This window comes from Mixophyes fleayi, chromosome 5 (assembly GCF_038048845.1).
Source record: "Mixophyes fleayi isolate aMixFle1 chromosome 5, aMixFle1.hap1, whole genome shotgun sequence".
NCBI lineage: Eukaryota > Metazoa > Chordata > Amphibia > Anura > Limnodynastidae > Mixophyes > Mixophyes fleayi.
In genome coordinates, this window is record NC_134406.1 from 51,730,915 (window position 1) to 51,747,515 (window position 16,601).

The 16,601-nt window shown below is 40.5% G+C and overlaps 1 protein-coding gene across 2 annotated transcripts in view; it reads left to right on the plus strand.

Moving 5' to 3' along the window:
* The window catches only part of PLCD1 (phospholipase C delta 1), a 71,716-nt gene that overhangs the window by 6,187 nt on the left and 48,928 nt on the right, over positions 1 to 16,601 (plus strand). Inside the window, exon 1 of one of the 2 annotated variants that reach the window (XM_075212189.1) lies at positions 12,766 to 12,951. The exons of the other annotated variant lie outside the window; for it this stretch is intronic. Coding sequence (XP_075068290.1) covers positions 12,852 to 12,951 — 100 coding nt within the window. The 5' untranslated portion in view covers positions 12,766 to 12,851. Of the gene's footprint in view, positions 1 to 12,765; positions 12,952 to 16,601 lie in introns of those variants that run through there. 2 annotated transcript variants of the gene reach the window in all.

The following is a 16,601-nucleotide window of genomic DNA, read 5'->3' on the forward strand; positions in this document are numbered from 1 at the left end:
CCGGGGGACACCCCAAAAGCACTTTGGAGTGCTAAAAATTATTTTTCAGATTGCTGACAAACAGGACTTTTGACAGCCAGAAATATTAATGCAAAAGAATGGGGGACACCCCAAAAGCACTCGGGAGTGCTAAATTGAGACTGCTGGAAAAGTGGATCCAGAGATGAGGCTCCTCAGACTGGAAGACTGACACTAGGCTGTGACATTATAGCCAAACTCCACACACTCTGCGTAACGCTGACCTGGAGAAGCAGCAGCTTCTACTCCGTCATGTAGCGGCTGGCTCCCTGTGTAGGGAGTGTCGTAGAGGCATTAAAATCACTGGATGAGTGACTATGTATAAAGTATAATCTAATCTTGACTGCTGAAAAACTGTGTCAAAAAATGTATGTATAGAGGTGAGAGCAGGCCCGGCGCTCCCATTAGGCAAGGTTAGGCAGTTGCCTAGGGCGTCGGGCTCTGGAGGGCGCCACAGAATGAAAATTACTTTAAAACTGTGCGGCGACCGCTGACCATACCTTTCACGGCCGCCGCACAGCATTCAGATACATCCACGAGGAGTAGGGAAGAGGCTATTGCTCTCCACCGCCGCCTCTCTGCTCTGTCTCCTCCCCTCCACTCACTGACTGTCAGCCGTGACATCATCATTACCGATTTTGACAAACTGCCTAGGGCGCCATGGACCCTAGCACCGGCCCTGGGTGAGAGACTCTGTAAATGATACAAGTTTGGGTTAGAAGGTTTGAATGTTCTGAATAAAAGAATGGCCTTTTGTGTAGTTTATTGAGAAGTGACACTTTGTTAGTTAAAGCATATCAACACGAGTCATCGCACACCGTAGTAATGTGCATCTCCTGTCACATTTGTAGCAGACGTGCAACTCGCCGGTATGTAAAAAGACGATATGTCCAACTTGTGTAGGCCAAAATTACCCAAAGTAAATATTCAGAACTCTAATAACAAATCACATCCTCATTCTACAGTATACATTGTTTTATTATATTGTCATTTTAATGGAAATTCTTAAATACTGCGCATGAAAGATGACATGCTGATGAGCTGTTTTCTAGTAGGTCTTGTGCCTGAGGTGTAGGATTGACCTAAATAAGCCTGTGAAATTTCTGTTATGAGGATATGCGAGTGAAAAAATACAACTCAAGTATGACAGGCGGAGTCACGGGCCAGCTACCACTCACTCACCTTGGGGAGGAACACAAAGAAGAATATAATGCTCTGTGCACTGGATGAGTTGAGGTGGAGATTACACCAAATCCCATATTGCAGCACTGCTATAAAAGTATACAAACTTATGTTAAATAAGGAGGGCTATGTTATAAAGCAAAATAGACACCCAATCAGTAAGATGCTGAAATACCAGTGAAAAGATAAATCCATATATGAACGAATCCTAGAACCAGATGTTGCTTACTGCTAGTTCTTTTCACTCTTAAACACACCTGTCTGTTATATTTCCAGTATAAGAGGGAAAATGAATTAAAAATCCTCAGTCAATGAAAAAAGCTTAGTAGTGTTCTACCTATGTTATCTACAAATGTGACTGTGCATCTCACTTTTTTGGTTTTGTATTTGCTTTCATGTTTTGAAAATAAACCCTTTCTGTATATCCTGACCTGACCTGCTCACTTTTCCTCAGTCAGCACATATGCAGTGGACCTGTAGAAAAGCAGGAAATGACCACTGTGATAATGTACAGGAATACCAGATCATTCCCATCACTACATTATAGAACAATGCAGGCAGAATGCAGATAGAACTCTATGGAATGTTTGTACCACAATGATTCTTCCACTTTAAACATACGGCTGTTTCATGAAATTTATTAGCATGATTATTTCTGGGCTAATAACATTTTGTTGATCATTTAGTATCCCTGTTAGAGAATAACAAGAGTTTTTCTGAGAACCAGTGTTATGTAATATCATTTATTCAGTCATAAGAAATCAATAACTTGTCCTGTGACCGACATTATCTTATAACTGCTGCATAAATCACTGTGGATTGTATATATATCTTGGCACGCTCTCAATAGTTTATAAAACATTTTTGAGCACTACTAAAATGTTACGGAAACCAGCTACTCCGGTTACTACAGCATGCGGTGGAGATCTTATAAATATATGCAGAACATTCTGAAGCTAGGAAGTAGCATCTTTAAGACCTTTTGCTAGTAATGTGTTTATTCTGCTGTATGCAGTCTAACATATTAAGCTAAATCAGTCACAGCCTGTAGTTACTTATGTGGCATGCAAAAACACTGTCACTGCCAGTCTGTAAATAATATAAGTGTGGATCTTTCACAAATCAAACTTAAAGTTCCACAATTAAATGATTTCCCCAAATCGTTCCTCTATATCGGTGGTACATAACCCTTTTTTTCTTGGTCCAGTGACCACATTGGGAAATTTGAAGAGGCCACAATAACCCGGGCCTGGCCACCCCGTCTCCCTACCCCAGCCACAGTGAGACCTGTGTAGGACAGACACAAGGAGACTTGCAGGTTTTCCATCTCTGCCTTACATGGAATACAGCTTACAGACAAGATGGATAAAACACACACTCTTCCCCCAATAGAACAGAGCTAAAAAAAATCCTGGTCATAGCCAGTGGGATGGGACAAATGTGTATTGGCACTAGAGGGTTGGTGGGGCGGTATAGGTTTGGGGGTGGGATAAAATGGTGATTTAGTGAACAAGTGAAATACACAGAATAGCTGCTTAATAGTGATAGGGTGTGGGTGATAGGCCCCTTTGCAAAAGTCATTTTCTGCCAATTTATGAAGCCTTAAATTATGTGGAAACATGTTTTCGCATTGCTTGGGTATAAGGCTATTTAACAGTAGCCTAGCATAGGAGATAAATTCTGGTCTGGACCAAATATATCAAATATCGAAATGCCCCACTTTTTGGAGCTTGACCCAGATAGCTCACGCCATGCTAATTTGATAAATGGACCCAAAACTATGGGGTCCATTTATTATAAAATGGATACAATTTCTTACATCCAACTCTTCTAAATTGATACACGCACCCTCCCAAAAAAAGGCAGGGCTTCTACATCCATGTCTAATGCTTCTGAAGAACTAGGCCACCCCCCAACATACCTGCCCTGTATACATCTCTCCATGGCTGCCCGTTCACTGCTGTTCTGTTATGCAGGGGTCTTCCTGCCAATATTCCCTGGAGTTGTCCAGGCTACAGTAACTGTAGGACAGTCCTCCCAGAATTGAGACTTGTCTACCTAAATCTGGACAGTTGGGAGGTATACAATGTGGTTTACAGGAAATAAGTGTGCAAATCACAGCGAATTAGAATTGGTGTTTAATGGTGAAGGTGGTTGGTGGTATGTGATGCTGGATAATGATCTAGCCAAGAGGTGCTTCAAAGTATTATAAGAGAGCTTTTGATAATTGCCATGGAGGCCAAAGATGATCCATAGAAGAGTTGTTTAATGGTGAATGATGGAGGATTTATACAGAGTATCCATGTTTAATGGAAAGGGAAGTTGGTAATGATCTACATGGAAGGGGTATTTAATGATGATGGAGAGCCCAGGTGATCTACAAAGAATGGATGTTTAATGGTCATAAAGGGTCAAGGGCAGAACTACAGGGGGTACACGTGTGTGGCCGCTATAAGGCCGGGAGCTGAGGAGGGTCTGGCAATGCTGGAGCGACCTGATATCCAGGAAATGGTCTTTAATGGTGATTGGAAGAACTTGATAATCAGAAGAGGTGTTTATGGTGACAGAGGATTGATATAATATACATGGAAGGTGAATTGATTACAGAAAATGAGATATCGGTAAGAGGAGATTAATGGTGTCAGAGGTGACCTACAGGAAGTAGACAGTAAAAGGCACTAAACCAAAACTGCTAGTCGCCTTGCATAAAGAGACTATATATATATATATATATATCTATATCCCGTGCATGATACTCATGCATTCTAGTCAAATCAAGCTACTTAAGGTGTTAAAAAGGTTCTTGTCATGCATTTTGGCCTAGCCCAGGCCTCCTCAGGGGAAGAGCGTTACTTCCCGACGTAAGCGCCCTTTTTTAACGTGGTTTTGTCCACATGTCACCACCTCATCATTCTTCTCCATCACCTCATCCTTCATTTTCATCGCCACATCTATCCAGATGTCTATCCAGACACAGGGATCTCTCTCAGCGGTCCTGAGTATCGCACTCCTCTCGCTCTGTCACGCCCGGCAACCACCAACCACTCCCCACTGTCACGCCCGGCAACCACCAACCACTCCCCACTGTCACCCCTGGCAACCATCAACCACTCCCAACTGTCACTTCTCCTTCAAGAAATATATATATATATTTTTTTTTTTAAATCTTTATAAATACTTTTAACAATTAACAAATTAAATTAACAAATTAAAAACATCTTAGTATACCAAATTTCAGCCCTTTCTGAATTTTTTTTTTCCACACACACTAAGAATTTTGTAGGTCAGTGTATAACTCCGCCCAGCAAGTGGTGCTGCAGCTTGGTTTTATTTTTTTCAACACACAGACAGACTAACACACGCCACTAAGCATTTATATTATAGATATATATTTATTTTAGTGTATGCATAATAAACATATACACACACTATATTAACATTAAACATGCAGATGAGAGCAGATTATTGTTTTACGTTATCAGTCACTGCAGGCTAGGGAGAGGCTGGTGTTCTTCAGTAGGATTACTGGACAGGAAATCTGCTGTCTGTTGGAAAATTACCCCCCCCATCCACCACAATCACAAAGGAATCCTCTGTGCAGCAGATAAAGGTGTACAAACACCAGCATTCTACGATTTATTAAAGAAAGCAAGAGTTTCTTCTCATTTACCATGAAAATATAATTTTATATTAAAATATAGCGGCGTGTATTACATTGTGGTGGCTGCATAGCTAGTGTGTTTAGTTAAAAGTGTGTTGGTTAGAAGTATAGAAAGAGTGATATAGCCGAATTCAGAGTTATACCAGAGTAAAACAGGAGGAGAACACTCTACCTGATACCACTGCTAGTGAGTCTTGTTACCTTCTTTGGACACTCTTTATTGATCTGCTAGCATTGGTGATGACAACATTTGTGATTTAATGAACCACTTGCAAACCTTCTCTCATTTACATTCCTACTATGTCTAATCTGCTCATCTGTACTACCATGTTGTTCTATTCACACTATGCCAACTGCTTTCCATGTCTGTCCACATTGCACCATCTTCAATCCACCCTCCTGCCAGTTCAACTGTTTATGCTGGGTACACACTACAAGTTTTTCATGCCAATCACACGATAAACGACCGTTGGATCTGATATTGCATTAGTGTGTACGCTCCCACGATAATGTTTTATCGTTCCACTGCACATCGTTTCATTTGATTTTATAAACGGATTAAAATCTCTATAAATGATGAAACAATGTCATGCCAATTCCGAAGTGTGTGGGTACTTGTGACCAGCAGTGTAGGCAGATTTCCACAGAGTTTACAGAGTCACGATCTTTTCAGCCAATGGTTATGACAGATGGAGAGCACTGATCTGAAGGTAAAACGTGTATAACGTGTACACATGAATCGACATGCTGATTGGGGCCTTCAGTCGTTGGTAAAATCGTTAATGACATCAGATCGGGAGAAATTTTCTGTAGATTGTGCCCAGCCTTAGCATCCACCTCCTCTGCTTTCCACCTGGACTGCTAAACGTAATGTCCTTTTAGTTCCTATTGTTTCTCACTGCCCCCTCCCTCTAGAATGTAAGCTCTCATGAGCAGGGTTCTCTACCCAATGTCTCGCGTCCGTCTGCCTTCCTTGCATGTCAAGAGATTAGTTCTGTATATTGCATCCATGCATTTATTGTTCTGCTCTGTACCCATGTATTTGTTGTCTACTGTTTTAATGTATGTCATATTTGTACTACTATGTCAGGCGTTACTGAATTTGTGGTGCCTTACAAATAAAGATACATTGATTTTCAGAACACCTCTAAAATGACTTATAGCAAACGCACATAAAGCACTGTCATGATACAATTTCATATATTTTAATTATACAAACATTTTCAATGCAAGGGCCTGTACCCTCTAGTGTTAATTTCATTACCCCCATTGACCTAGTAGAAGGCATGTAGACTGGTCTGAAAATGGAACTCACTGTGTCCAGTGTCACCATACCCACTAAGGTTTTTACTAGCATTTGTGTGTGGAGTTGATACTGTATTATTCTAAACTCCTCTTGTTCCATTGAAAGGCCTTTGTGGAGAGCAGTGATGGGCAACAGGTGGCCCTAGGGTGGTATGTGCCACTCGGAGCCTTCTCAGACCCCCAGTTATTTCCTGCTGGATTGTCAGATTTGTTCGTTATAGTTTGTAACAAATGATTAAAATGCCTGTTGATATGTTATTGTAGATAGGTGTCCTTTTCTTTGATTTAAGTGTATTGTTTTACCAGCTTACTGGGATTAAGGGTAATGTGCTCCCCTTTTTAAGGGCCAGGGGGCCGCACATGGTGTATCAAGTTGTCCATTTTTGGTGTACAGACTCTTAGATTTAAAGGGTATATTACTAAAAACAAACAAATAACACCATACTCGGGTGGGCACAGCCTGTGAGATGATATACAAACTCCAGGGGGTAAATGTATCAATATGCGGGTTCTTCAACACCCGCGTGTTCAGCCTCTTCCGCGATTAAATTTCAAGCGGCGCTGCATTGTAAAGGGTTAACTTCCCTTTACAATGCAGCGCCGCTTGAAATTTAATCGCGGAAGAGGCTGAACACGCGGGTGTTGAAGAACCCGCATATTGATACATTTACCCCCAGGTCTGGACTATTTCTCCTCTACTGTTGTGTATTAAGAAAGTGTCAGAACCAATAGGCAGATAGGATGTTGTTGTTTTTTTTTTTTTATCTTTTGGACATTATGCTAAAATGTCATCGTTTCCCTATTTCTAGTGCAATTTTATTTTTTATTTTTTTAATTTAATGTCGATTTATTGTTCTGGGTACCACCATCTTTTTGTGTAAATTTTGTCCTAGGATGTTTTGTGGAACTATTTGTGGTGAATAAAAAATTAGTTACCTGCCTGTGAGATATATTGTTCAAAAGGTATTTTCTAACAAACAAGGTTATTTACTAAGGCTGGGTACACACTACAGGTTTTTCAGCCGACTGTTGGGTCAATCGAGCGATAAACGACCGTTCGGGACATAAGTGTGTATACATGAGCAACAGTCTTCTAAAGTACTGATCGTTGTTTCATTTGATTGTTCTGCAGAACTATACATCTGGTTCCAATCCTGCAGTGTGTATGCACTCATGATCAGGATCTCCATAGAGTTTACAGAGACATGACCTTTTCAGCCGACTGTTATGACAGATAAAGAGCGCAGATCTGAGGGTAAATCTTTTAAAACCTGCATAGTGTGTACACATGAATCGGCATGCTGATCGGGATTTTTTTTTTCTGGTACAATCATTATAGATAACACATTGGTCAGAAAATTCTGTAGTGTGTACCCAGCTTAACATTCATAAAACCAGACAACTAAGTAGCAGGTAGTAGCCAACCTGCAATGATGTTTTATATGTATAGATCAAGTTTATATAGAATTTGCCCACAAGAAGCATTGATTCATTTGGATGTTTAATTAAAATTAAGTTTAACTCTGGCCAAGGAAGCAATAGGGCATCCTACACTTATTTTATTAAATATATTAGTAAGCAGAAACGTTAAATTCTCTGCGTAAAATGTTAGAAAAAACAAAACCATCAACCCTTGAAGTAGTGCCAGATACATGAACGGTCTGGTTTTCCATTTTATAATGTGTATATAAATAAAATAAGAAAGGCCTATCTGTCCACATAAATAAAACAAAACAATACAGAATGAATATGCAGATGGATGCTTTGCTCGTTCTCAACACTAGGTGTCAGTATTTAGATGACTACATGCAGAATTCTTGGGTTTCCTTTTGTATTCAAAATGCATTAATCAAACATGCAGGAATGTCATTTATACTCACAGTACTACATTGTACATTAATGGAGTCAAAAATTCCAGTTTAATTACTGTATTGTCTATTTTATGCCTGGACATTGAATGAACTGTTAGAGGTCACTTTATTTGGGAGGGTGTGTCAACATTTCAATACAATTATGTAGGTGCATCTATTCATGTCTCTCTTGATGAAACTATATGCCTGAAATGAAGCCATCATTGTTCATCAACATAATACAAGTTAATTAAGTCTCTTATTATAAGGAAGAGCAGCTTGGGAGAGCTGTAATAACTAATGGTCTGCGCTATTGGTCCACACAGTCACTTTGCCCATCATAGCCCCATCACCATAATGTACTATGGCACTTAGGGGTCTATTTATCAAAGATTTTTCCTGTGTTAAACACCCAAAAAACAGTTTTCGGGTGTTTACCGTGAAATTGCTATGTATTATTGAAGCATCGCAGCAGATATCTCAGATATCTGCTGCTTTGCATTTGCTATCGTTTTTCTGAGCACTCCCCATAACAGTCTATGGGAAGTGCTCAGAACCGCTATGTATGAAAGTCTAATTAGAGAAAATTTTCTCTTTTTCTACATGTTAATGTAACCCATCTGAAGCTGGCGCCATCTGAAGCTGGCGTACATTAACATATCTGAAAACTTTCGCGCTGTCCAGCTCTGCTCTGAAGAGCAGAGCTGGACAGCGCATGTGTGGAGGGATCATGTGATCCCTCCCTGTCACTCATCCTACAGTTTGCCGTCCAGGATGCTAGTGCGCATGCACCAACTTCTCAGTCGGTGCATGCGCACTAACAAAAAAGGAAAAAAAAAAAGAAAAGAAAAAAAAGAGAAGATCACCGCAACCTTTAAAATTGAGAAAAGACTGCGATGATCAGGTGAGTCACTTCTCAGGGACAGCAGTCTATCGGCACTGCTGTTCCTGAGAAGTTTTTTAATACATAGCCGTTACTGTTCAATCCTTATCAAGGAGATAAGGATTGAAAAGTATCAAGTGAAAAAAACGAAGGGTCATAAATAGACCCCTTAGAACCTGCCACACACCCCTCTTGGCACCCCTAGGCTGGCTATGTCTTATAGTGGAAATTTAAACTTAAGTCGTTTTGGGGGGGGGGGGGGGGATATTAAATATGTAGCTTTAATTTACAACTGATAGTCCGTTAAAAGCACCACTTTAGAGAAGTGAAATGTTGGAAATTGAGGAGGTTAACTTCATAAAAAAAACAAAAAAAAACCAAAGCACTCAATACCTACAAACATTTTAAGTTACAGAAACTACAGGGGAACTCTTATATAACTTTATCACAGTACCAGAGTCTTTGCTAACTTCTGTGGAGAAGCCGGGTACATTAAAAACCTGAACGCTGACCCATAGATGTTTAAAACGTCTATATTTCATACCTTAAGATTTTGCCTTTACCTACTACCTTTCTATAGTTGTGTATTGCTGCAATCTCCTGTGGATTTTCCCTGGTACCAGTGCAAATATTGTATTTTTAGTTTTAAGGTGGCAAACCCTGTCGAGGAGTTCACACATGGAAGATAATGTAATATCAGACATCCCAACATTTTATATGATCACATAATGGTAATTAAGACTTATTTTATTAAAATGTTCTTTTTCATGCATCCATGGACACATGCACACACGTTAGACATTTTCAAATACAAAATAGGGTAGTGGCACATTGGTGCTCTCTGCGTCCACACTGATCAGCCACACAAAGTGTAAACACTGGCTTCCTGTCTAGCATAGATATGCTCCAAGAATGCTGTAGGAGCAGATAGTCCCAGTATATCACTACCCTTATCAGCTACAGTACAAACATAAAGGGGCGTATTCAATTGTCGGCGGAAACGCCGAAAATTCCGCGGTGCGCGCACGATTACCGTTATTACAGTAATCGTGCGTGAAAAAACAGTTAACACGGTAATTTACTTGCTGGATTTCAGCTCGCAGCTCCCTGAGCCGCGAGCTGAAATCCAGCTAGATTTTACCGTATTAACTGTAATAGTTTTAACGCCGCAGGACTTTTTAACAATTGAATATGCCCCAAAGTGTAGTATTGGTGGATGATATTATAAGTGATTTATGAACCAAAAAACTGCAGACCACTTTCTTGTTATGTAAGAGTGTCTGTCAAGCATATTTCAAGGTGCACACCCGCTTCAGTCTTCGCAAAGCACCGCTGTACAATCAACATGCACCTAGTTGTGAAGGCAGGTAGATGCTCCTAAAAAATGTGCATGGTTTAAATAAATAAAAAATCCAATCTGCTACCACTTTTTAGGATCACCCACTTCATTTAAAACTCTTTTTCTGTGTTTTCTTTTAAAACACTGCTCCGTTTAGCTTCATGTCTTACATTACTCATGAGTGATGTGATAATGTGACTGTTCTAGTACGCGAGTCACTTTTGTGTGTCTTAAGCTTTTTATGCTGGTCAAAATGTGCCTGCAAATGCACTGTCGCACAGAAGTGCTATTATTAAGTACAGGTATGAGACCTTAGGAGTGTTGGAAAATTGGCAAATCAGGACTTAGGGGCACATTTATCAATCTTCTCATAAAGTGAAAAATAGTTTTCAATCCTTATCGCATTGATAAGGATTGAACTATTTCTCAAATTTATGAAAAACGGAACACAGAAACAGCAGTTCCGATACACTGCTGTTTCTGTGATTAAAAAAAAAAAATCATACTTACCCCGCCTCTTCAGAATGCGCTGTCTCCGGATCTCCTCCAGGTCTTCTTCGCTCCTCTGCATACATCAATTGCGCATGTGCAGTTCGAAGATCTCCGCTCTGTCTCTGCAACTATAGTTGCAGAGAGCGAGCAGTGAGTGACAGGGAGGGATCATGTGATTCCTCCACACATGCGCTGTCCAGCTCTGCTCTTCGGAGCAGAGCTGACGGCACTGAAATTTTTAAATTATGATAATGTACACCAGCTTCAGCTGACAAGTTTCCTAAAAAAAAATTTTTCCGAACTTGTTAGATTGCGGTTGGGAGCAGTCACCATACTGTAGAATGGTGACTGCTCCCAAAAACGAAAAGGAATGCAAAGCAGCAGATATCATCCACAATATCTGCTGCGAATCATCCTTGTTAAATATGCGGGACACACAGAGGGACGTGTATTTTACGGTAAGTGCACGATAGTGCACTATCATTATTTGTTAAATATGCCCCTAAGAGAGGAATGGCCTTAATTCTTCCAACTCCAGAACCAAACCTTTGTAACCCTGGAGATGCTGCCATCTTAGCCTGCAAATTCATATCCCCCCCCCTCTCAATACCAGATGAAATTGTGCTAAAGTAGGAGTGTGATGTCACAAAAAGAGAACTTGCACCGATTAGAGATGAACATGAGTCAGATAGAGGGCACAATACATGTTTACACCATGTGTGATAGTCTAAGCATGAGATGCTCTGCAAAATGTCAATATCTGTTTATGTAACTTAAGTAATAAATTATTTAACTAATGTCTCAATTTTAAGGTGAATTAACATCTTTGCTAAACCGCCTCTCCATCCTACCACCTTCCTGCTATTCCACTAATCCTACCTATCGATGTGAGCCTGTATATGGTGGTATGCAATACCTCCACTTCTTATACAGTCCACTTCTACTCTACACACGTTCTGTGTGTAGAGTAGTAGAATCGGAAGATTAGTATACTTGTATAGTAGAATCAGAAGATAGGACAGGTAAAACATGTATGTTTGATCTATATTACTATAGATAGTGAAAAGCGGGTGTGTGTAATATCTGCGGACTTCTCTTAGCACAACTAAGTTCCAATTGGGTGTGGGCAAAAACTAAATCACATCGGAGCCATACTAAATGCATAGAAAAAGCCGGATCCACACTAAATATACACAGAAAGTTAGATCCACACAAAAAGCCAGATCCTCGCTAAATTCACCAAAAAACACCTGGATCCACATTAAATTACAGGATCTGGCTTTTTGCATGGATCTTATGTGCACTTAGGGGTATATTTACTAATCTGCAGGTTTGAAAAGTGAAGATGTTGCCTATAGCAACCAGTCAGGTTCTAGTTATCATTTATTTAGTATTCTACAAAATGACAGCTAGAATCTGAATGGTTGCTATAGGCAACATCTCCACTTTTTCAAACCACAGTTTAGTAAATACACCTCGTTCTGTGAGTTTAGTAAGGATCCAGCTTTTTGAGTGAATAAGGCATTTTGTGTTTGTGGATCAGGGATTTTTTTTTTTTTTTTTTTGTATATTTAGTATAAATTTGGCTTTACCCTCATTTCCAATTTGCCTCCAGAAGAAATACTCTGCTTCATTGTGTGGTTAGCTGCATTCAATATTCTTTACTCATATAACCAGGAGCTTGATCTTGTGATTTGCTCAGCAATATAAGAACAAACACGAGATCTGTTGTCACTACTACCCCAGCACCTTTCTCCCTTTACATTACTGTGTAAGAGAACTAGTGATGGCCTATCTGCATTCACAGATCGGGCAGTGATTCTATTGGCACTATTACACTGGCACAAAACCACACCAAGCCCCTTGTGTAGGTCTTTCACGCTAATAATGTATAATTATTCTTTATCTAACTCAAACAAGCATTTATCTCGTTTATCCACCCAAAATAAATCACTTTCTGCTGCTTCCTCCTTGTCGTGTTCCCTCCCCGTCTCCTCCTCCCATTCTCCACACCCCTCCTGCCTCCTCTCCGGGCTCTCCCGTCACCCTTCCAGCTCGCAGGCAGTAGTACTCGGGGTGACAGTAGAAGTTAGGGCGGGGGATGTCTTAGTGGGGCTCAGCATGCAGTGTATCCGCAGACAGCCCTCCCGGACCAAGTCCCAGGAGCAGATCTTGCAGGAGACCAGCCGGAGAGTGAGCCAGGTCAACAGCACCCGGCTGGGTAGGAAACTCACAGATTATTATACTTACAATGTTTTCAGTGTGCGATGCCCTAAAGATAAGAACTTTCCTTTCAGCCGGGTAATTGCTGGCAGCTCAATCCTGTTCTGCTCCCTCGTCCTGTATGGAGTGTTTAATGTGTGCCTGGTGTAAACTGACTTCTCTTTATCTGCCAGGGTCTTGAACTGAAGAGCTCAAACACTATTGGATCACAGGGTCTTTCCCTGTATGGATATAGCGAAGTCTCATAGCTAAGGGGTTAATATGTGTATTTGTGTGTATAGGTATGTGTATTAACCCCCTTTCATCTCCCAACAAAATATACTGTTCCTGCCTATTAAACCTGTGAGAAGTGTTTACTATAAGTCTTACAGTATATTTGTACATAAACGGCTATATGTGTGGAGTTTTAAAGAATACTAATGATCAATATTTTTACTGACATATTGATGTAAATGGTGTTTGTTTCTTATTTAGTGGTGTGAAATTGAGGTGTGTGAGTGTGTTTGTATATGTATGTGATTTATATTTTATTTGTAATCATCATTTTTTCTTTTTCTTTTTGCAGAATTTTGACTTTTTGTTTACTGATAGCTGTTAACAATTAGTCAAGCATACTGGTTTCTTCTGTCATAGCTACTGGTTCAGTATAACACCTTTTATGATTTATTTAGGTGTCTCTGGTCAACTTGATTATAAAATCTAAAAATAAATAAAATAAAAATGATGTATGGGAAGAGTATTTTCAGTCCCCTGACTGCTACATATCAGTGATAAAATGCCTCAGGTATGGAGGTGATTTTCTGTGAATAATCTGTTATACTGGTAAACACAGTAGGAGCGGCAGGGGGGCGATGCGCTTACTGGGGTATCCTGCCAGCCCTCCTGCGGATGGTGTTCCCCTTGTTCCCAGTCCCCAATCTAAATAGAGCAAGTATTAGAAAAAGTATATTATAGGCTCATGTTCAGTGAAGGGCTTCCCTGGCGCATGCACAGTGAATAGTGAAGCTCTCTGTCCATTTTGGCTTCACGATGGTCAAACTAGTCAAGAGTCTTATGTTCGCCACTCTGCCAGGTCAGTCGGTCTCTTCCAGTATCTCTGGGTCCAGGTATTTTGATTTCAGGGCAGTTGCACATTGTTACCTGTTACAGGGGCAAATGCAGGATTTGTAGAGGGGGGTTTCCACACCACGCCACCAGTGGACGTGACAAGCATGCATGTTGGCATAGCTATAATATTAGACAGTGCTTGGCTACTCTCCAACTCTTCCTATCCCTATAATACACATGGGTAATGCTGCATGCACTACTGTTGGGTGCACACAGCTCTCCCTATTCAAGGAGAAGCGTGTGATGCTGGGGCAGGGTCCAGCCACCTCAATTATACAGTGCCCCAGGCTTGGAGGGGGGTTTACGGGCACTAGAAAACCCCTTGGTTTTCCTATGTGTTATATCACATTGTGTGTGACCAACATTAGATATAACACCTACATAAGGTAACATTAGTATATTTATTGTATGTGGTTAATTAGTTAATTGTAGGGCTGGCAAGTCTCCCTCCATGGATCTTTGCCTACCCCCCCCCCCCCCCCCCCTCTCCCCCTTCTTGAATCGGAGATAGACAGAGAATAACTGTTCCTTCTTCTGTGTTCCTGCTGTGAACTATTAGGATCCATTCTCAGTATTTCACTTTTGGAAACATTGGAATTGTTTACAGTTCAGTTAGGAGCAAATCCAGTTACTGGGTGCAAAATTTGCACCTGGGAAAAAATATTTTATGCTGTTGGGGGAAATTGTAATATACATAACCGACCTGTCTAGCCTAAAACTGGGTGCGCACTACAGAACATTTCTCCTGATGCCGATATCTGTGACAATTTTACCAGGGACTGTAAGTCCCGATGAGCATGCAGATTTATGTATACACACCTACACGATTTACCTTCATATCTGTGCTCCCCATCTGCTGAAAAGATTGTGACTCTGTACACTCTATGGAGATCTGCCTACACTGCTGGTCGTGAGTTGCAGACACACTTCCACGTTTGCCCGACATTATTCCATCGTTGATCAGAATTTTTAGTCCGTTAATAAAATAAAAACAAACGATACAATGTGCTTTGGTAAAACCTGATCGTGGGAGCACACATACTAATGCGATATCAGACCTAATAGTCATTTATCGTGTGATTGGCCGATAATTGATTGAAGAATCTGTAGTGTGTACCCAGCTTAACTCTGACATGCACTGTAAGTAGAGCTGACCAATATGATGCATGCAGCATGTAAGATAATGCAGAAAATATTTGCATCTGCACCCCCTGTACAACAGTTTCCTTGGCTGCAAAATTTGCATCTGGACAAAATTTCCACCTAACTCTAAATCTCCCCCAAAACGTTCAGCACTGTACACTGTTACTGCTGTTTCTGTGGCTAAAGCTGCTTGCAAAGGAAACTTTAGTGGTGGTATAACTCTGAGATAGTAATAATAGTGGTGCACATCACTGAACATTATGAAGTTGTGCATGACCACAAATAAAGCATACTCCTATGTCCATATGCAAATTGCAATTGCAACTCTTAGGACTGGAGAGACGGGCATGGACGGGCAAGAGCAGTCAGAGTAGAGTAAGGGAGTGTTTGCATAATTGCGACTGATGCTGATTCACAACCGACGTAGATAGGCCTGTAAGTAGCTGTATCACTTGCGGATGCCTGAGGGCTGGTGTATTACACACTGATGATGATTACAGTTGCCAGCATTAGCTAGCCACTCCTGATTGGGTGATTGTGGATTCACTTCTGAAGTTGATGGTGAAATCATATACTATATGCACAAGCAATGAAGAAAGCACCATGAAAAAAAAATTTTTTTTTTCTTATACTTGTTTGTCCAACTCTGCATCATTTTCTATCTCTAAGCGCTAAATGTTGGGAAATAATTCCACAAATTCCTGGCAAGTACACTAGAGGTGTGGATGTATTCAGTAGGGATGCAAGTTGTTGTCATTGTTGTGGAATAATAGGATGGTGTGGTTTTGTTTTGGTTTTTTTTACATTTTTTTTACTTTGCTGCAGGTTAGTGGGCAATACATTTTTCAGGGGGCACATGCCAATGTAACCATTTTGTGGACGCACAGACTAGATGGTAATAGCTTTCTTAAAAAATAATGTTAATGCTATCTTATTGGGGGTAGAGAACTAGTTTTGTTTTGGACATCTGCTGGTGTAGTGTGGTGTACAATGGGTTAGTGTGTAGACTGTAAACGATATGCTAATACATTCCCCCCCCCCCCCCCCCCCTTAACAATGGAAATAAAGGACAAAATCTGAGCATTCGGTTCCATCATGCATGTGTGAGCTGTCATGCTGGTTTATGCATGTGCATAATTACAGAGCTTGGTGATGGAGTAAGTTAACTCTTACCGCTCTTGACCACTATGGCTGAGGCAGCTGAGTAACACTCAACTACTAGTGAATTTTTTTTTTTTTTCTTGAAATGGCAAGTTAGGTTCCTTATTTAAGAATGCATATGATAGCCATTTCTCTTCGCTATCCTACAAATCATTATCTGCTTTTCAAAATCTCTATGGTTTGCAAACAAAAATGTCTGCCAGACACATTCAGTCCGCCACTTAGGCACATGCTTAC